General features: G+C 43.0%; 1 protein-coding gene across 1 annotated transcript in view; it reads left to right on the top strand.

The window, feature by feature from the left end:
* The window catches only part of TTC27 (tetratricopeptide repeat domain 27), a 1,875,723-nt gene that overhangs the window by 978,520 nt on the left and 875,864 nt on the right, over nucleotides 1-21,339 (top strand). Inside the window, exon 9 of the mRNA XM_086926895.1 lies at nucleotides 11,911-11,977. Within this exon, the coding sequence (XP_086783021.1) occupies nucleotides 11,911-11,977 (67 nt within the window). The remainder of the gene's footprint in view (nucleotides 1-11,910; nucleotides 11,978-21,339) is intronic.

Raw genomic sequence — 21,339 nt, 5'->3', positions numbered from 1 at the left:
CCAGGTATTGGTATCATAGGCCATGCTTCCTCACCATAACACTAAGAATGCCTCCGTTATGCCAATAATGCCCACCATTAAACCAGGGCTACCACTGTGCCACAGCTGGATGCCCAACATATATCAGTAATGCCCATTGTTATGGGAGAAGCGGTTGCCAATCAGGAATGGCTAAAAGCAGGTCAGTCATGCTCTTAATATGTCATTTTACTGGCAGCAAGTATGTAATTACTAGACTTGTATGCCCAAAATAGTGAAGGACGAAAATATTATGGCTATGGCACAATTATACCATGAATGGGCGCAATTGCCTCAGAGATAATACTCTTATGATGGAGACTAGCATACATATTTGGCAGTCCTTGACGCTATCATAGGAGTAGCTTTAAGTAATCAACACTGTTTATTTAGGAAGGACACAATGTCACACACCCACCCAAAAATGAATGTGATGCTTTGAAAGTTCTCTGCCCTGGATGCATACTCTCTTGTCCTCAGCTCTTTGGTTGATCATGCTTCCAAATAACACATTTTCACTCTAGTTCTTGCAGTCGCACCCTTTGGTGGGTCAGCCCTGGTTACTGCTGCTACTATTCTTTGATGTCACACACAGTTCGACTAATCGAACAGGGCGGATAAAATGGCCAATCTCCTTATCATGCAGATTTAAACTGGATAAAGATGGTTCATGTGGCAGATCTATAGGCCAACGCTGCAGCTTCCACATGCTTCAACACCCTCCCCATACTCAGAAAGACTTTCAAATGGACCCACCCCCCAAATCCAGGAAGACCGTCACCCATGCACTCATCACCAGCAGGCTGGATTACGGGAACGCCCTCTATGCCGTAATCAACAAATCTCTATTCCACAAACTTCAGACTGTCCAGAATGCTGCAGCCAGACTCATCCTCAGTATCCCACGACAAGACCACATTACCCAGCATATACGAGCACTCCACCGGCTCCCCGTCTAAAAAAGAGTGACCTTCAAGCTGCTCACACACACCTATAAAACCCTCCACAACACCGGACCCCAATACCTCAACAAAAGAATCTCCTTCTACACCCTCAATAGAAACTTCCGCTCCGCTGACCAGGCATAGGCCGAAATCCCCTGCATCCACAGAAGTAGATTAGAAGGCACACCCTTCTTCCTACATCATGGCCAAGAGCTGAAGAGCTGAAACGAAGTCCCCCTCAGCATCAGATGTAGCCCCACACTGAAAGCATTGAGGAAGAGCCTCAAGACCAGGCTTTTCGAATGACCTGAGCAGCCCAAATCCCCCCACACACTCCCCCAGTGCCTTGTGACCCTCACAGGTGAGTAGTGCGCTCTATAAATCCCTGACTGATTGATTGATAGGTCACCACAGTGTGTGTTTGAGTGTTATCAACAGGCCATGCCGTTGGTTTGGCTGTCTGTAACTCTTATAGGTAGTGAAATGAGCAGTGCTGTCTTCTTTATTATACACAGAATCTCTGAGATTGGCTTGGTTTGGATTCACCTCTGAGAGCTACTTTGAGGGTGCTGGTGAGCTACCAGTAACTCCTGAGCTACTGGTTGGAGACCCCTGCTCCAGGACATAAGCACCAGTCTTGGCAAGCTTTTTTTGGATGGGGGGGGGAGGGGGGCTTGGAGACAGGGTGTGATTCAAAAGGGCCTTGTAGGTAATACTTGACATGAAGCCAAGCCTCCTCCAAGGGCACATCCTCTCCTCAAAGTGAGATTGTTCTGCAAGTTGGCAGGTATGGGTCTCTGCAACTTCTGTGCAAAATCCCATAACTAGAAATGTATCTCGTTTTAAGTGGATGATAAATCATTTTTAAGGGTGGTCCTATTAAATAAAAACAATAGACTCTCAGTTCTCGAAAGGTTGGTGATTCTTTAGAGACAGATTAGAAAGCATACAGTTTGCAGTATCTCGCTCACAAATTTATGAGATGGGGGAAATGACAGGAAGGATATTGGCCAAGAGACTCAGACAGCAGGAAACATTCAATAATGTGAAGGAGATTCAAGACGATTCGGGTCAGATTTATACTCAACCTGAAGATATCTTGGAGATCTTTCGCTTATTTTACAGCAAACTATATAGGGAGGAAGATACTTCATATTCCTCAGAGACATTGCTAGATTTCTGCGGGTCAGATACTATTTCAAAATTAACTGATATCCAAGCTATAGCCTTAGAGGCTGAAATTTCATGGGAGGAAATAGAAATGGCTATTCTTTCTCTGGCTACTCGGAAAGCTACAGGGCCAGATGGTATACCCTTAGAATTTTATAGAGTGTTTAGAGCCCTTTTAAAACAAGATTTATTGCAAACATGTGTAGAAGCACAAAATGCGGTAGCACCTCCATCATGGAGCCATTCTACAATAATGGCATTCTTAAAGAAAGACAAACCTCCTCTTCTTCCCTCGTCGTTTAGACCGATTTCGCTTATAAATGCGGATAGCAAGATCTTCTCGAAGATCTTAGCTTCTCGTATATCAAGGGTAATCTCCACAATAGTCTCGCCGGTTCAACATGGCTTTATTCCTGGTCGGGACACCTCAGATCACGTTAGGCGTGTAATCACTTTAATGGACAGAGCTGAGGCAACGAACAGTGACCTTGGTATTACCCTGTTGGATGCCGAGAAGGCATTCGACAGGGTAGCCTGGCCATATCTGTGGGAAATGCTAGAAATTAAAGGTTTTGGCCCCCGGATCATCTCGGCCATAAAAGCGCTATATGTATCACCTACATCTTGCATAAAACTGAGTTTAAAAAAATCTGATTTTTTTTCCATTTCTAGAGGCACCCGCCAGGGCTGCCCTGCTTCTCCACTTTTGTTTGCATTGTACTTAGACATATTTTTAAATAAACTGAACTCAGCACCGGGGATCCCACCCGTCATAGTAGCGAATGCAAATTATAGGGCGCTTGCATACGCTGACGATATAGTGGTGCTCACAACCAATCTTCAGGAAGCCCTGCCAGTTATAGAAGATCTTGCTACTCGCTTTGGAGTATTCTCTGGCTACAAGCTGAATATAGCTAAGACTCAAAACTTGTTTGTAGGCCAGACACCCCCCTCATCGATCCCAGTGGTTTCGGTAGCAACGTATTTGGGTATTAAAATTACCTCTCCTATTTCAGATATCCCAGCTATGAATTTTAACCCGATTTTTCAAAAAGCAAATGCTACACTTGAACGAATTGATCATTTTCATTTATCCTTATTTGGCCGAAATAATGTATTGAAAATGTCAATACTTCCTAAATTTCTTTACATGTTTCGTTCTATCCCACTTGAATTCCCCCTGATGTTCTTTAAACAATTGGAAAGGATGACATCTAAGTTTTTATGGAGCTATAAGAAACCTCGTAGATCCTATAAAAAGATGGTTTTACCCAAATCTAGGGGGGGTGGGGCATCCCCTACTTTCTGTACTACTATGTTGCGTCAGTTTTACAGTTTATTTCCCCTCTGATTATTGGTGAAAAAGTAAGGATCCCACAGAGTCAATCTCCCTCCATTTATGAACTTATAATGGGCGAAGAATGTTGTGGATGTTTCCTAAAAAATATAGAGCCAAGTTATTACAAAAAAACTAAATTTAAGACGCTGAAAGCAGCCTTCCGAGTTTGGAAGATAGTCAGGCAACTTTTGGGAATTAGGAAACTTTCGATTTATACACCCTTTAATGCTCGTAAAATATTTCCATCTGTGTTTCAAGATCTAGCAATGGTTCGATGGCGAAATAAAGGAATACATGGGGTGAATGATCTATGGCAGAATAATCGGCTCTTTACTTTCCTGGAGCTTACAACTAGATATAATCTCTCAAATCAGGACTACTTTAAATATCTACAAATACATAGCTTTTTTAACTCTCTGTCACTTGTGGAAGTATCAGGTATTACCAGATTTTCATTGATTGATGACCTTTTTATCAAAAAAAGGATTGGACATTATTATAGAGCTCTTCTGACATTATGCCCGGACGATTTAGAAATCCACGCCTCAGGGTGGGCAGAGAAGTTAGGGGTAGCAACTATTTGTTTAGAAGAATCAATTGCACTTGCTAACACTGTGTTGATCACTGGCAGAGCCCGCACACAGCACTACATGGCTCTTTATGACTTATATTATACACCGCTAAAAATTTCAAAATGGGGAGCGACGGTGGGTATAACATGTAATAGGTGTGGGTTACATGCTGCTGATTCACTGCATATGTTTTTTGTATGTCCGATGCTAGTCCCCTTTATAGAGGCAATTCAGACCTTTTTGACCAAAGTGTTAGGCTATTCTCTTAGGTTAACGGGGGAACATGTCTTAATGGGAGTAACCTCTGAAGTCCTACTCGAGGGACACAAAGGGCTCATATTCATATCTATGGCTATAATGAGAGCATGCATTACTCAAGAATGGATTAGCTCCTCCCCCCCTCCATTTGAAGCATGGAGAGCTCGTCTATTAGCGGCATATAATATAGAGACAGCTTTATATAGCAAAAAAGGTAAAAAGAAAAGAATGAGGGGAATGAAGATCTGGGACCCAATTCGGCAATGGATTCAGGGGGAGCTGATTTGATATGATAATTATAATTTGTTATTATATTCAGTTCCTGATAAATTTGACTGTGATATATTCTGTGCTTACTGATGGTAGTCTGGGCATTACTCTGGCTTTATAACATTTTTGATTTGACTGGTTAATATTACTGAATTAATCCTGTATTGCTTGCAAAAAATAAATGTAAAAAATGATAATAAAAAGATTTAAAAAAAAAAAAAAGAAAGCATACAGTGATTCAGCCACTGCATTGTTCCTTTAATAAGTATCTACTTTATACAGTTGTACTGGTGCTTGTAGGAAGATATTAGGAGTTCTTACTTAGCATGTGTACTGTATTTTGTTTACATGAATGTTCCCTTGATGATGGTGCTTCCTTGTGTTTGGAACCCTGATCATGGCTTCGGTAAGTAATTTAATTTAAAGCAATAGTTCCAAACTAAGGGTTTAGGGGAGGGGTGCTCCTTCACAACCATGATGGATATCCCATGCGCCTTCTCAAATTCTAAAATCCAAGACACTATCAAAAAAAAATCTAAAATACTAACTTTGTAATCCAACACAATGGTTCAGCACCCCACACAGTGTACAATTAACAATAGTAGTCAAAACAATAATCAAGAAAAACAATTCAGTAGGACTCAAAGTTTTCTTTCTTGCTTTTATTCAAAGTCTTCAAGTAAAAAACGTCGCCAACGCGTTTCGTCCGAAGGACTTCTTCAGGGCGAAAGATATTGAGGACGTTTTCTCAAATGGTTTTCTCTCAAGACTTTTTTATTCAGAGCTCCAGGTGTACGTGGCATAAATGGCCTTATTATAAAGGACAGTAGTCAAATCCTTTTTCTTCAGACTTTTATATTCATAGCTTCAGGTGTGCGAGGCATAAATGGCCTTATTATAAAGGACAGCCGTCATTATCCCTATACCCCTGTTCTAGTGTTTTTTATAAATACTAACTTTGTGTTCAGGTGACCAAAGATGGTCTTTACAACTGCGCCACGACTCGCTTGTTAAAAATATTTGTTTGGTAATGATAGGGTTACCACCTAAGTGGTTTTCTACAGGCATCACCATCATTTTAAAGTCCTGGTACAAAAGTAAGCAAAATCACCCAAACCGTAGTCCTTACTTCAAACAGCGAAAATAAGTAAAAAGCACTTTTAAATGTGTTCTAGAGCTGCCTTAATGATGCACGACTAAAAATTGCGATAAAGCAGACAATGCAGGTCGCTAATGAATGCATACGATTTTGTTTAAAGTCCTATTTTTGTATCATGTCCGGGCCTTTGCAGACTCTTTAAACAGCAACAAATGACCGCTGTTTTTCTCGTAGAAAGGTGGCGACTCGAGGTGAGGATGAAGTTGGATCTAACCTTGCCAGGTTTTTTTTCCCGCTGAATTATGAACAGTCATTTGAAGTTCATTGTCATTTGGAAGAGAAGCTTCCGTTTTGGTCGAATAACGCATTCCCGCCTTCCCACTATTCATTTAATTGCCGCCATTGCTGCAGACAGCTTTGATCAATTTCACAGTTTTGTTCCCGTCTGATTGGATGGGTACATACTGTACATTTTCACGCGCCAGAACATCAGGCGTTTTTAATACAGCCCTCAACTGCTGCGGCAGCTGCCAGACGATTCCCATATATTGCCCAGTGTGGAGCACCAAAAAGCCAGCAGAGATTTGCTGCAGAAATCAAAATGACTCCGAAGCGATGCATTTTACCTCAGCCGTGATATTACCGCGTTTTCCTTTGGGAACTCGCTCTGAAATGTGATTGCGAAGTGATTTGTGCTACAAGCAGGTGTACAGCTTACAGGGCACTTTATTTCGCACGGTGCCCGCACTTGTCAAGGAGCTGGTCGGGGGTGTTGTAAACAGGCTGTAGTACTTAATCTGAAGTACTTTTCAGACTGCAAACCAGCAGTTGGCGGCCGGCACTGATCCTCGCCAGGAAATAATAGGGGAACAACTAGAACACAGCTCAAAAGGCCAATATTTACAGCGCTTACAACTTATCTTACCACTGTTGAGTCCAGTTGTGAAGCCTCTCTCGGGGAGAGGATGTGGCCTAACGGCTAGGGCGGTCGATCTCTCTCAAATCTGAGGAACCGGGCTCAACATACTGTGATTCTGGGCAAATCACTTAATCTCCAACCGCCTAACAGAAATTAATGTGTCCTTGTGTAACACAACTGGTGCTCATGTAAACTGCTCTGATACCTTCGGATCAAGTTCACGCTATATAAAACTACACCAAAAAAAAACACGCATAATAAGTATGCATTTTTGGGTACACCTTAAAAGGGATAGTCACAGTTCTCAGACATGGAATCGAATATTTTCTCATTTCAATCCTTAGGGTTGTAAGATTTAGTTTACTAGGCATTAAACTCAATGCAAAGAAGCTTCTTATGTTCTCAGATCTTACAATGAGAGGTGCATCTCTTTGGCACAATGGAAATAACAGTAATATATCCTGGAGTTATCAGAATTACCTGTTGCCATTCTGTGTAATGCAATTCATTGGATTCTTACTCTGGAATGGTCATACTTAAAAAAGTGTACCCAGTACCCAAGCTGAGGGAGTTAAGCGTGGTGGTGCGGGGGCGTTGACAGACGACGGAATAGGTTTTATTTATTTATTTAATTTTACCTATTCCGTCGTCTGTTAACTTTCCGGCACCCCACCCCGCCTGCAACGTTTTCCTGCACTGACCGCCGCTGAGTGTACCAGCACTACAAAATATGTTATTCCCAGATTGCTTTTCTTATTTTCAATACTGTTTGACATTTCAACGAAAATTTGTCAGTAGGAATACTTGGCCTGTTTATTTGGTCTCATCTGTGCCTCCTGACCCGAGGTTAAGGTCAGTGCTGCAGGATGTTGGGTGAATGGCGTGGACAGTGCTGTAGCACAGACTGCTTGCACCAACATGGATCTTACTGAATTAATTCAGTTCATACAGGACTTTACCTTTAAATTCTTTTTTTAGCCATCCAGCCCAAGATTGATCTAATGTTGTGCATTTTCACCTCCGATCAGCATATCGGTGACCAAGCTTGGTACCAAAAGCATCCCACCTACTTCAATTTTGAGTTGCTGCCTGGAGGAAACTTGCTTTCGCGCCCAAAAACCTTATTAACAAATATGCAAAGAGAGACACTCGTATTGACTGTGCAGACAAACATCCTGTTCTGTACTCTGGTTGGTCATAGTCTATGATTATTCTATTTGGAGGACTCTGTGTTTCTTACTAATCAGGGGAGCACAAGGCCATACTGCCAGGACTATATCAAATGGATTGCCACTAGATGAGGTCACCAAGGATGTTGACTAACATATGTGCATATAGCTGCACAATCTTCAGGATGACAAGGCTATTGTTGCTCTCGTTTTTATGAAACAAAAACATTCTATGGTGTTCTTAGGGGTAGTTCATTGTTGGTGTTTGAGTAGAAAGAGATGCAGGAAATTGCTTTAGGTCTTTGTAGAGAAGATCAGTGACATCTCTGCCCCTCTTTGTCCACCAGCTGTTGTCTGTTCTGTGTGACCTCCAACATATGTCCACCCTTCCTTGCCTTTTCAATAAGTTGAGGTAGGTTACTCGAGATTCAGACTGTTACCACATTTGACTCCTTGGGCTGTCTTTGTTACTTAAACTTTTTTTTTGAGGAGGACATAAAAGATTCCTCACTACAGGAGAGGACTTTATGCCACTGAAAGAAGCAAAGACTAAGAAAAGTCGTGCTTGATTTTGAGATTTTTCTAAGCTACAGTCTGTTCTCAAACATGCCATTTTAAATCATGTATTCAAGAAAATTGACTTTGTGTAGGTGGTGAGTTGCTTGAAAGTGACTTCTTTCTTTGATGTTACGGAGTCTGGTTTTCAAGCAGTTGATGTTACGGAGTCTGGTTTTGAAGCAGGTCAACAGAGTCACACATGTTTGTATGATGAAGGATTCTCTTAGAGCAGTGGGATGAGGTACATTTATATCATTATCAGGATTGTTTGTTTCACATCATTTAAAAAGCGCCCACCACTCAAGGAGTCTCTTGGCTCTGCTAATGTTGACCTACCAGCAACCTTTGACAAGACGGATCATGGTGTGCTGTTGTGTGGCCATGTGTCCTAGTTCTGCAGTGATACACCTCTTTCCTGCAGTACGGGGGCAGGTAGGGTGACCATGTTTTGCAAACCAAAAACCCAGACATTCCACCAACTTAGAAGTAGGACTATAATTTTACAATCATCAAGCAGCACATAATGACTTAATTGACAGCACTTACCAACATAGAAAACAAAGACAATGAGGCACTAATGTGCATTAAATAGAACCTTTACTCACAGTTCTATCTGTGTTAACCAAATCGCTTCCACCCAAGTGTTGCTACCCAGTTCTGCACTTGATCATATGAAAACATAGATCCCTTTGTGTTTAAGTCGAACTTCTTTCAAAAAGTGCACATGTGCTAAATATATTGAAATTTGCTGTGAGGGACAGTGAAAACCGGGTCACCTACTTCCCCTACCCCAAGTTGTCATGTTTCTGTGTTGTCCCAAATCAACTTGTGATCCCACAGTGGCCTTGCTATAGCCTCTGTTATTTAATATTTCTTAATTGTCTAAGTGGCACTTTCTGCAGACCTAATTTGCTGTTCTTTATGATATGATTTAATCAAATATATGTTCATTGCAAAGGAGCTCATCCTTTTTGTCCAACTGATTCCTTCACAAAATATCATCCTGGAAGGAAGGCAATATCTTCATACTATCACTCGTTGACTTTATGCTGGTCTTTGACCCTGCTCCACTGCCTTTTGGCTTAATTTGCACTATAGAAATACCACATAGGTACGTAGATACTCTCGATCCATAGAAAACAGAATCAGTGATAGTAGGTAGAGATGGCCTCTTGAGACTAGGTTTGGCTTTATATTGTGAGAGACATTTCTTAATATTAATTGAGTCCATCTAATGCTGGTGATTCAGATACGGAAGAACTTGGGCGGATTTGATTGCATACATGGTTAAGTAGTTAGTAGTTGCGTTTGTGAGAGTTCTTCAGTCTGAGAATACTTGGCCAGTTTCACACTCTCTAGTGCCTAGAGTCACTGGTCCTTCCATGTGTTGATGTATTGTATTGTATGCTGAGCTTCTGTTTAGCATAACCAAGATGCTCCACCTAGAGAAGAACATGGAAACAGCTCTGCTGGCCCAATTTTTAGGTCGAGCATTCAAGACCTCTTGTATATATACACTTTAGTATATACTTATTTGTGTATGTAGTTTGTGGGCTCTAGAGATCAGTCCTAGGACTTGTCTGCTTCCGCTTAGGGACTTTTTTCTGTTCAACTGCCTCTATTAAGCTGTCTTGATAGAAAACGACCAGTAGAGGTCAGTAAAATACCAGAATTGCTTTCTCCTGAGGAACTTTCTTTTTAAAAAAAAATTCTGCCAACTGCCTCTATTTAACTTTCTTGATAGAAAATGACCAGCATAGGTCAGTAAAATACCAGAATCACTTTAGCATACTCTAGATTCCAGTCCATAGAAATTATCTTCCACGAGCACCCGTAGACAATAATATAGTTTTTAAATCTTGTATTTTCAGTGATATGACCACCGAAGGCACTGATTTTATATTAAAAACAGAGCTTGGGACTATACCATTTTCAGCTGAAACACAATATTTCTCTCCATGTGTTCCCATGCATAGTGTGTCACACAGTTTGGTATTTACTTTCCCTCCATGTTAAAGAACAGTAGATGTTTCAGCACCCAGGCTAATGTGCTGCATAGCTAAATACATATAAGTCCACAAAGGCGAGACCAATTGCATTCATTGCAAATGGTTGTTTTCTATTCAATCACATGATTATAAAGCTTTTACTGGGGCGGGACTCGTCTGCCACAACCTATGACCTATATAAATGTTGACCTCTTACAGCCAGAGGGTGATGAACAGTCTCCGAGCCATAATGAAACCAACATTTCTTAGAGAGCAAATTGTCAGTGTAGCTCACCAGATTTCCATGACTAATCTTGGCTGTGGTTGTGATGGGTGACGTTTTTCTCAAAATACCTTACTCTAAAACTGATGTATGACACAAGGCTGCAAGGTAAATGTTTTGGTCTAGATAGAAAGGACACTTCGCTGTGTACAGATTTTAGCTGTATGTTGTCAGAGACCTGTTGTGGACAATACCTACAGTTGGACTTTTACCCTGGCTAGTTGCCTACCATTGGTTGACTGTTGTAAATCTCATTTGCTTGCTCCATATATGATGGCCTCCCTTCCTCTTCTTGTGTTTCTCCCTCGCTTTGAAATGATTTCTTTTTTTCTTTCAAGTCTCCATGGGAGAGATTTCTCCCTCCCTCCCCTGCGTAGTTTTGCCTCCCTCAAGTATCCTCTCCCAGCCATCTGCTTTCTCCATGTTATTCCCTCCTTCCACACTATTTTGTCCCTACCTGATCGACAACTCCTTGTTTCACAATTATGTTCCTTAATTTAAATTCTGCTCTCCCCGTCCTTAAGCTTCTTCATTGCTTACTGACCCCCACTCTCTGTTCCTCCTCTTCTCTTAACTTGCTTTCTCATTCATTGCTCCCATGCCTGTATTGTTACGGTCTACTTAAAAAAATACTTTTTAAAAAGATATCATTTTTTGCAGGGTCACTCCTTTTTCGAAGCACATTTTTCCGCACATTTAAATAGTTCTTTTTTTATTTACCACTGCCAGATTGGTATCCGCCATTTGGGAACAGCAAATAATAGAAGACAAAATGGTGACTTAGTAATTCTGTATGCTTGCGATGTGAGGCATGCGTGCATGTATGTTATCTTGCTAGGCTGTAATGGTGACTATAACATGCATGCATGTCATCATACAATTTATTTCTTTTTTTGATGATGCTGCAAAGCATCAGCAATAAGCATTGGCAAAGCCAAAAGGTCTGAATTGGCAGCCAAAAGGTGGGAGCTACTGATTCTTCCAATGCTTTTTCGATTTTGCAGAGGATTCGATCGTCCATTTATGTGAACATTTACTTTTCAGACATTACTTTTTTGCAGTTCTACCTTCGTCCTCTAAGACAATGGTGAACTGTAACCTTCATGCTGCATTTGTAGTATTTTAAACCCCAGCAAAGAATGGTGATAAAAGCTTCGATGGCAGAGGGCTGTTTAGTCAAGGGCTGTTTTGAAGAAAGACTTTTTGGAGAAATTCTTGGTGCTGAGAAATGCTTACTGTGCTTTATGGGGAATCATTGATTGCTATAAAACTGTGCCGTCTCAATAAAATCCCTTTCTCATACAATTATTCCTCATTTTGCAGCACAGACTTCCAGAAGAACAATCCTGTCCATAAGCTGACTGAAGAGGAACTGCTCGCTTTCACATCTGTAAGTACCTTATGTGTCTCGGTTTTGCTCTGGGAACTACGTTTTGCGTTAATCGGGTAGGCACATTGACTACTGGCGGTTCATTCCGGGAAGGTAGACCGTTCATAAGTTATCCTCAGCAATAGTTTAATAAGTAACTTCTATGGTGCATAAGAGAACTTGATACTTTCGTGATTTTCTTGGCAAGAATGTGCCCCTGACGAAGGGACATGGGTCCCGAAATGCATTGGGCCTATGTTGATCACATCTAACGGCACGGATAATTGAGTTGCTTTAATAATCATGTTGTTTTTATTATGTATTTAACAAATAGTATATATATGATTATAAATATACATTTTGAAAACAATTGTCACATATCGATTGGAAATAATGTATTAAAATAATGAGGTACAAGGAGAATCACTGCTTATAAGATTTGTAACGTTTGTATATCAAGTATAAGTTGTGCACATCTTTGTCCAAGAAACCAGTTGGCTTCTGGCCCCACATACAAGTCTCACTGTGCAAGGTAAACATAAGAAAAGGAGTAGCACCTGGATTCAAATCTTAGGTTGAAAACAGAGTACGTTTTCTAAAATAGGGAGATCTACACACAAATCTTAGTCTGTTGGACAAACGCCATGTTATTCGGTCTGTGTTTTCTTGTACAAATGAGACTCTGGGGACTGTAGCCTGTTTTTCGCTTTATTGGTTACACTCGCACCAAGACAGCGTTTTGTGGCAGAAATATGGAGTATTTAATGAGAACTTTAAGTTTTCAGAGGTCCTTGCTGTCTTCAGCTGTGAAATACACGAAGTGTTGAAAGAAAATGTTAAAGATGCTTGGCATTACTTATTGGAGTTGTTGACACACGAAGTCTCTGGCATCTTACCAGTATAATCCCCTTCCTTCTTCTGACAATTAATGTGGTATGTATACACTGCCTAATAGTTTGTGTACAATGCTATAACTTCCTTAAATGTTTTGTTATTAAAATATTTGTCAAACCAAGCTGCTATTTTTTCGGCTTCGGAGATCCAGCCAATCTGTACTGTAGCTATTTCATAAAAAACTCTTCTGAAATGTTAACTCTCTATTTTTTTAAGAGCTTTAAACACTGTGTCCTCCAGATAAAAGGCACATTGTCATTTGTTTCTTGGCATTTTTTGTTTCGGTACAGTAGCTTGGTATCAATCTGATAATGCAATGACCCCTGGAAAGTGCGCACCTTAACGCCTGAATGTGTGCCACATGTATTGACAGCAGCTGTGTGTTTATCCACATATACAAGTTAACAAAAGAGAATTTTTTGCATGGCTTTTTAGGTCGAGCCTGTGAAAGCGCATGCGCGGTCTCTTGTTTACAATAAAGGGCTTGGAGTCCGGCCATTGCCTACTGTTCCTTTGCTCCTTTGTCACTCTTCTTTGCTGCCTCCTAACTGGCCAGCGCATGCCATCCATCACTTTCTTTCCTGTCTGTGGAGCACGGACCAAGCATAGATTTATCCAACTTAATTAGTGCTCATCAGCTGCTTTTTCTGTGATGAGGTATTATTTCTTTTTCCCCCTCCCATCTTCCTTTACTGATAGAGCGCGCAGGTCACCCGACTAATTTTATTAACAAATGTGCACACTTGGGCCCATAAAATATTTTCATTACACTTTAATCAGGTAACCTACACTCTACTACCAGCAATTCAGTTCCTTTCTGTTTATTCCTGTGTATCTGACTTACCAATCCTCGCTACAGGTACCGAAGATCACAATGGATCAAGGAGCTAGCTGTGGAATAAGTAGACAACACAAAACCATATACAAATTGTCAATGTTTATACTTTTATAATAACCACAGACTCAGGAAGTTTTGAAAACCTTTATCTAATCATCATCATATGCCATGAGCCAAAGATTGACACAGCTCAAACTGTCTAGAACTAGAATTAGAAATATCGTAAAGCTATGGATAAGGCAAAGAATCATTTAGAAATCTAAAAGAAAGGGAAGGAAAAATAAGGAACACACTATTTTAGATCAACAGACTTTCACAACTTCACTAAAGGCAGGTAAAGAAAGGGAACATGCTAATCAAAGTAGACTTTCGAAATTCACTAACGGTTCAGAAGAAAGGAAACTTATGCAATTTGATTTATCCAGATGTGCCTATTCTCTATAGGGAGGGTAAGAATGGAATATAAACTATATAAGAAAACGATTTTGCATTTGACTAAAGGTAGGAAAAAGGGAACATGCTAATAGACAATTAATGCATGAAAATCTCATTTATAAAGGACAGGGGGAGAAAAGGAACATATGCAATTATGCTTTATTCGAGACGTTTAGGAAAGCAAGTTTAGATAAACGAACACCCACACAGATTTTATATTTACCTAGGATAGAATGAAGACTAACCCTAGCCACGTGTCAGTTTGGAAGACGGGAAAGGACCCTCAAGGACTTAGGTTGCCAGTAGGCGAGCAGGTACAGCTCATGGACAATCAGGACAGGATAACCCCAGAATTTGGATCAGGACCGGGTTCACCAAAGGTACGACCAATACCAGCAGCTTCGGTTGCAACGCCTGCGCTACTCCCTCTCTGCAAGGAATCTGCCAGTAAGCCCGATTGGGTTTTCGAATCTCCCAGCAAAGTGCTTCGCCAGCACTTAAGGTTTCCCAAACCCCGAGTGGGTCTGTGGAATTTCGGACGGAGTGCTCAGCAGCTCTCTATATCAGTCACCTATAGAGTACGTTGGGTCAGTGACAGGCCAGCTATTCGGACAAGTCGGACAATTTCTCTAGCTAAACCTAGGCTAGTTATACTGTTTTTCAGGTCAGTGTACCACCCCCCAATGTTGCAAGTGTAAGGATCTCCAATTCTGATTGGACAAAGAAGGAGGTTAAGTCATCACACCACCTAAATTTTAGACTTTCTCAGGCTTAATATTCAGTTTTCGTACCCACCCCTTAAATTCTAGTTTCCCATGGCATATGTTTCACAGAGAACAATAGAGTATACAGCAGTTTATTACAAATGTAACAAATTCAGGTACAGTTCAGCTTCGTCCTGCTGGGTTACAAGTCGGTTCCCAGGAGCATCTTAGCTGTAGCTGCCAGCTGGCTGAGTTCCACTGCTGCATGGTTATCTTTTCCACCATCACGTGACTGGTACCATACGAGCTTCCAAGATGGGGTAGTAAGCACCTCCCAAGCCCAAAGAATATGATACATGAAAAGCAAGCGAAAACAATTTAGAAACACAGAATAAAAGATTACACTGTATGGTTATACTATATCCCTCACTTTATAATAACTATAGCATTAGGGTAAGTGCAGAACAAACAGCTTTGCAAAAGCGGCAATGCAAGCTCATAGCATGTGAGAACTCAAAGCAGCCATTTTAAGTGCATTGCGCATGAGCAACAAATTCCCACCAGAACTGCGAGTACGTCACATCACATGGGTTTGACCGATGGATGCGCAGACTAAATTCCCGCGTAGCAGCAGCCATTTTAGGTGGCAAGCGTATTACCTTTAGTAAACACATAGGCAAGCGACTCTGGGACACCCTGTGTAGTGTAAAATGTGCAATATTAGTAACACAAACAGGTTGATTACATAGTTAGAGTTATTCGAGGTTCATGAATACAAGCAAGTCGCTAAATGTACGAAACCTTGCTCCATCAGTATGTGGTGCTTCTTTCCTGTCCCACCCACCCGTTCTGCATTTTGCTGCCCCGTCTGGTGCTCCCTTTTTCTTCCCCTGCACCTCCATTGTTTTGCTTTCCCCAAACCCGCTCCTACCACTGTCTGTTGGTGCTGCTCCCTCCCCCACACCTTCCTTCTGTTGCTTTTTCCCCATCCTCTAGTTGCTGCTTCCTCTCCTCCTCCGCACCTCCCTCTTGTTGCTCCCCTGCTTGCTGCTGTCAGTTTCTGCTGCTCCCTACCTCCACCACCACACCTGCTTCATGTGGCTTGCCCCATCATGCTTTTTATTAGCATAGTGCACAGCAAAATATATCACATATGAATTTATGTATGATTGGTTGACGGCATAACGAGTGAGTACGATTACCTGGGGGAAGTTTGTTTTCCTGGCTAGTAATACCCTGTCCCCTTGGTTTCATTTAAGGTTGAGTCTGCCCGGGATCGTGGAGACTGGATGGTAGCACTGGACTTGCAGGTCCCCAATTTCCATATCCTGGTACTGCCGGTCCACAGGTAGCCGCGAGTATTTTCAATTCTCTGTGCTCCGTTTTGGCCTTACCAGCACCCATGGGATGTTTATCAAAGTGATGGCAGTGGTTGCCGCACATCTGCGGAGATCAGGCGTTCCAGTCTCCCACGATTGGCTATTGAAGGGTGGGCTCATCCCTCGTAGGTGTCTCCCACCACAGAATATAGCGGACATCCTGTATTCGCTGGGGTCCGCTATCAGCATGCCAAAGTCACACATGAGTCCCTCGCAGATGATCCCTTTCATCAGGGTGCCATTCTGGACACAGTGGAGATTTGGACCAATCCTTCGGAACAGTGAGTCCAGGATAATCAGGCTATAATTGAGATGTTTATGCCTCTATTCTGGATTTTGATGTGACTGTCTCTCAGGCTACTGGGCCTTATGGCATCCTCAATCCTGCTGGTAACACATGCAAGATGGCTTATGCAGGCCCTGTAGTGAGACCTGAAGTGCCAGCGGGTGCAGGATCCGGGAGATCTATCCGACCTGGTTCAGATATCAGAGGAACTTTAAAAAATCTGCAGTGGTGGCTGATGAGCCAAGATTGGGTCAGCTGCGGACTCTTCTTCCTTACCCACCCGGAGCTCACTGTAGTGGCAGATAAGTCACTCCTGGGTTGGGCAGCCATCTGGGAGAGTTGGCGATCAGAGCACTCGTGTCTATGTCCCAGTCTCGGATCCACATCAACCTGTTGGAATTGAGATGGATTTGCCCCGCATTGAAAGCCTTTTTTCCTTCTATCAAGGGAAGTCTAGTCCAGGTGTTCACAGACACAGCCACAAACACGATCTCCTGCTACTTACCGAGACGTGGCTGACTCAAGATTCAGCCCCAGACATTATCTCGGCCTTACCACCAAACTACTGTATTATCCACTCCGATCGGGGATCTTCTAAACCTGGTGGGGGAGTGGCAGCAATCTTTCGCCACGACCTGAGCATCACAGTCTTGACCAATCTGAACTTATCAGACTCTGAAAACCTAGTATTTAAAATTGAAACGTCCTATTCCTCCATAGCCTGTGTCCTTCTTCATAGACCCCCTAATAACATGCCGTCTTTTCCCCTAAAGTTCAGTGAAAAAATCGCCAACCTGGCTATCGAACATGCCAGGATCTTACTGGTGGGGGACTTTAACTATTGGTTCAATGACCCTAGGGAAAGTCCACAGTCGCAGGAACTCACTGAGCTCCTCACTAACCTGAACTTCAATCAACAAGTTCAAGCACCAACCCACAGTAAGGGTCACATATTGGACCAACTCCCTCTCAGTGACATCCCCGGCCATTTCCCCGTGCCTATGGTCTGATCACTTCCTGCTCAAATTTAATCTAGTCCATCCTTTTAAAAAGACCACCGCTATAGCAACTGGCGGACGTGCCAGAAAATGGAACTCTTTAGTCAAGCCTGATTTTATACAAACCTTGGCTGCCTCCATCCCCCTCCACCACCCTGATATCAACATAGCTGAAAGCAACCTCTCTCACTGGCTGCAAGAAGCCAGCGATGTACATGCCCCCTACAAAACAATTAAACTTGCCCGTAGAGCCGATGCCCAAAAATGGTTCTCCCAGACCTGAAGGCAAAGAAACTAGCCCTTCGCCAACTTGAACGATTCTGGCGCCGCAATTACGCTTCTGACGCTAAAATCCGATACATTAGTGCCAGGAAGGAATACATGAAATCCATCTTAGTAGCCGAAACCACTTACTTCTCTGCCCGTATCACCAATTCGACAAATAAATCTAAAGATATCTTTTCAATCCTTAACGAATTAACCAACTTGGACAATGCCCGTCCCAGTCTGCCACCGACCCAGGCTCTGTGTGACTCACTTAACCTCTTTTTTACTGAGAAAATTGCCACCATCAAATCCAGTATTCCTCAATGCTCAAATTTCTCTCTCCTAGAGTCAGACCCCTCTCTCCTAGAGTCAGGTCCCAAAGCTACCGGCTCACTGTGTGAATTCACTCCTATCACTCCAGAACTATTCCAGGAATTATTGATAAGAGTGAAATCAGGCGCCCCTTCTGACAAATGCCCCCCTTACATCTTAAAAGACTGTTTATCAGTGATTCCGGCTCCCGCCTGCTCTCTTTTGAATGGCTCACTGACCACTGGACAAGTTCCACGGTCCTTCAAAGAAGCAACAGTAATACCCCTCCTGAAGAAACCGGGCGCAGACCCCACCTGTAACTTAAATTACCGACCTATCTCCCTCCTCCCCTTCCTGGCGAAGGTTTTGGAGGCGCATGTTGCCAACTGCTTGTCTAATTTTATCGAGACATCAAACTGCCTAGACATCCACCAAGCGGGCTTTCGCCCTGCGCATTCAACAGAGGCTGTGGTAGTGGCAGTCATGGACACCCTTAGGGACTGTGCAGACAACCGTATTCCGCAGGCCTTAGTGCTCCTGGATTTGTCAGCCGCTTTTGACACGTTCGACCACACCATCTTGATCGACCGTGTCACACAGGCTGGCATCCAGGGCACGGCAGCGGCTTGGCTGAAGTCCTTCTTGACGAACCGCTCCCAAGCAGTTCGGCTGGGTAATTTAGTGGGCACTAAACAAGCCATCACCTGCGGCGAACCTCAGGGCTCGTCCCTATCACCACACCTGTACAACCTTTACATCTCCCCCCTAATTCAGGCCCTTAGAAAGAAACAGGTCACGGTGCTGAATTATGCGGACGACCTACAGCTCCTATTTACAATTGACAACTCAGAAACGCCCATTGCTTTTTTCCAGTCTACAATGAGGTTCATCCAAGCCTGGATGAACCAGAATCATCTGAAACTGAACTCTGGGAAAACTGAGCTGGTCCTGACTGGGGACAGTGTCAAGTACTGGGGTCCACACTACTGGCCAACAGACATGGGTCTAGCCCCGTCCCCCTCACCATCGGCAAAGACGCTTGGCATTACCTTAAATAGCGACCTCTCGCTTAAAACGCAAGTAGGTCTGGTTGTTTCCAAATGCCTTTTCCAACTAAGGAAAATCCGGAAGGTTCATCGCCTTCTGACCCGCGAAGCCCTGATACAGGTGGTGATCGCTACTGTGATCTCTCACTTAGATTATGCCAACTCGATTTACCTAGGTCTCCCTCAGTTCCTCCTAAAACGCCTGCAGATGGTGCAGAACCATGCAGCAAGACTGATTCTAAGCCAGCCTAGATGGCACCCAGCAACCCCCCTTTTGAAAATACTCCACTGGCTTCCGGTAACCCAGCGCTGCATTTTTAAAGTCAGCTGTATGATGTTTAAAGCACTCTATGGCAAAAGCCCCAAATTCATCTCTAAATTGATCATAAAATACGCTCCGCCCCGAAGCCTACGTTCAGCACATCACTGTCTTCTACAAACACCCTCCTTCAAACGCAAGCGGTCTGGTGGCTGCAGATTTGGCACCCTGGCACCTCGCCTATGGAACTCCCTTCCTCTCGAGATCAGGCTATGTCCTGACCTCCTGTCATTCAGGAGACTCCTAAAGACCTGGCTTTACCTACAAGCATACCACTAACCCCTTAAACTTTCGACTCTGACCACCCTTGTCTTTACAGCGCCAGGAAACCAACCGGTGTCAGTGAGCTATACAAACCATTGTTAACATAACATAACATAACCACATGTGAGTGTTGGAGGTCCTGTGTCAAGAGGGGGCAAACTCAGCCGTCGATGACTTGCGGATCAGGAATGGCATCTAGATCTGGAGTTGGTGCAAGTTCTCATCAGTGATTGGGGAAAACCTTGATTAGATATATTCACCACCACAGAGAATGAACATTGTCAGCACTTCTGTGCCCTGGAGTTTTCAAGGTGACAGCTTTTCATCATGAGGGAATTTCAAGCCTCCTGTACACCTTTCTGCCGATACCCCTCCTGCCCGATTTCTCAACAAAATCAGGAGCGACCAGGCCCAAGTCCTTCGTGTGGCTCCAGATTGGGCATGTAGAGTGTGAAACCCTGAACTCCTAAGCATGAGCATCAGTCCTCTGATCAGGCTGTCTCTTCAGGAGGATCTACTGTCACAGCAACTGGCAGGGTCCTGCGCCAGAACCTGCACAGGCTCCATCTTCATGCTTTGAGAATAAGCGTCAGAAGTTGACAGTTTTTAACCTCCCTACAGAAGTTTGTGATGTTATTCAGGCTGCCAGGCATCTCTCAACCAAAACTGTATAATCCTGTTGTTGGGAAAATTGTATGGCTTGGTATACCTCCAGATATGTTGATCCCATTTGTATTGCTTTGGCTGAGATTTTATTGTTTGTTCTGTCATTAGAAAATCAAGGCTTTGCTTTGGGCACAGTTAAAGGGTATCTTTTGGCCATATAAAGCGTTCTTGCGGTTGCCAGATCAGCCTTCCCTGTTTTAGTCAGCTGTTGTGACTCTTTTTATAAAAAGACACAGAATATGCTCCCTCCTAAACCCTTCATTACTCTCCAAAGGGACTTCAACCTATTCTTGGCTTTCCTGATGTGCTTGCCCTTTGATCCCTTGCACAATTGCCCTCCACGCCTTTTGACAATTTAAACAGCTTTTCTAGTGGCCATTACATCAGCTAAGAGTGTTGGTGAACTACAGGCACTCTCTGTGCACCTTCTTACTCTATCTTTTCCCCAAAGTGGTTTTGAGAACACATGCCATTTTCCTGCTGAAAGTTGACACACCTTTTCACGTAGGCCAGACCATCCCGCTACCTACCTCCTGTGCTCCACCTCTTCCTTTCAGGGAGGAGGAGAGACAATCTAACCCTTGGACCCGAAAACGGTTTTATCGATCTAAATTGATTGTTCCATAGAGTTCCGGGTGGATGATCAACTTTTCCTTGGGTTCTTCAGGGTGAAGAAAGAAAAGGCCTTGCATAAAGGAACCATCTCAAGATGGATTGTGCTCTGCATTGAAATCTACTACGCACTGGTCAAGAAGCCTCCTGAGATGGATTGTGCTTATTCCACCAGAGCCAAGGCTGCAACCACAGCGTTAGGTCATGGAGTCCCTGTCCTGGACATATGCCAGGCAGCAACGTAGGTTTCTCTGCACACGTTTACCAAGCACTAGTGTCTGGCCAGTCAGGACCGTCATGACAAGGACTTTGCCTGTTCTGTACTCCAGGACTTCTGGTCTAAGTCTATTTGCATTCCCTCCA

Source organism: Lissotriton vulgaris, chromosome 6 (genome assembly GCF_964263255.1).
Source record: "Lissotriton vulgaris chromosome 6, aLisVul1.2, whole genome shotgun sequence".
Taxonomy (NCBI): Eukaryota; Metazoa; Chordata; class Amphibia; order Caudata; family Salamandridae; genus Lissotriton; species Lissotriton vulgaris.
The sequence above is the reverse complement of the archived record's forward strand: the minus strand, read 5'-3'. Positions and strand labels throughout refer to the sequence as shown.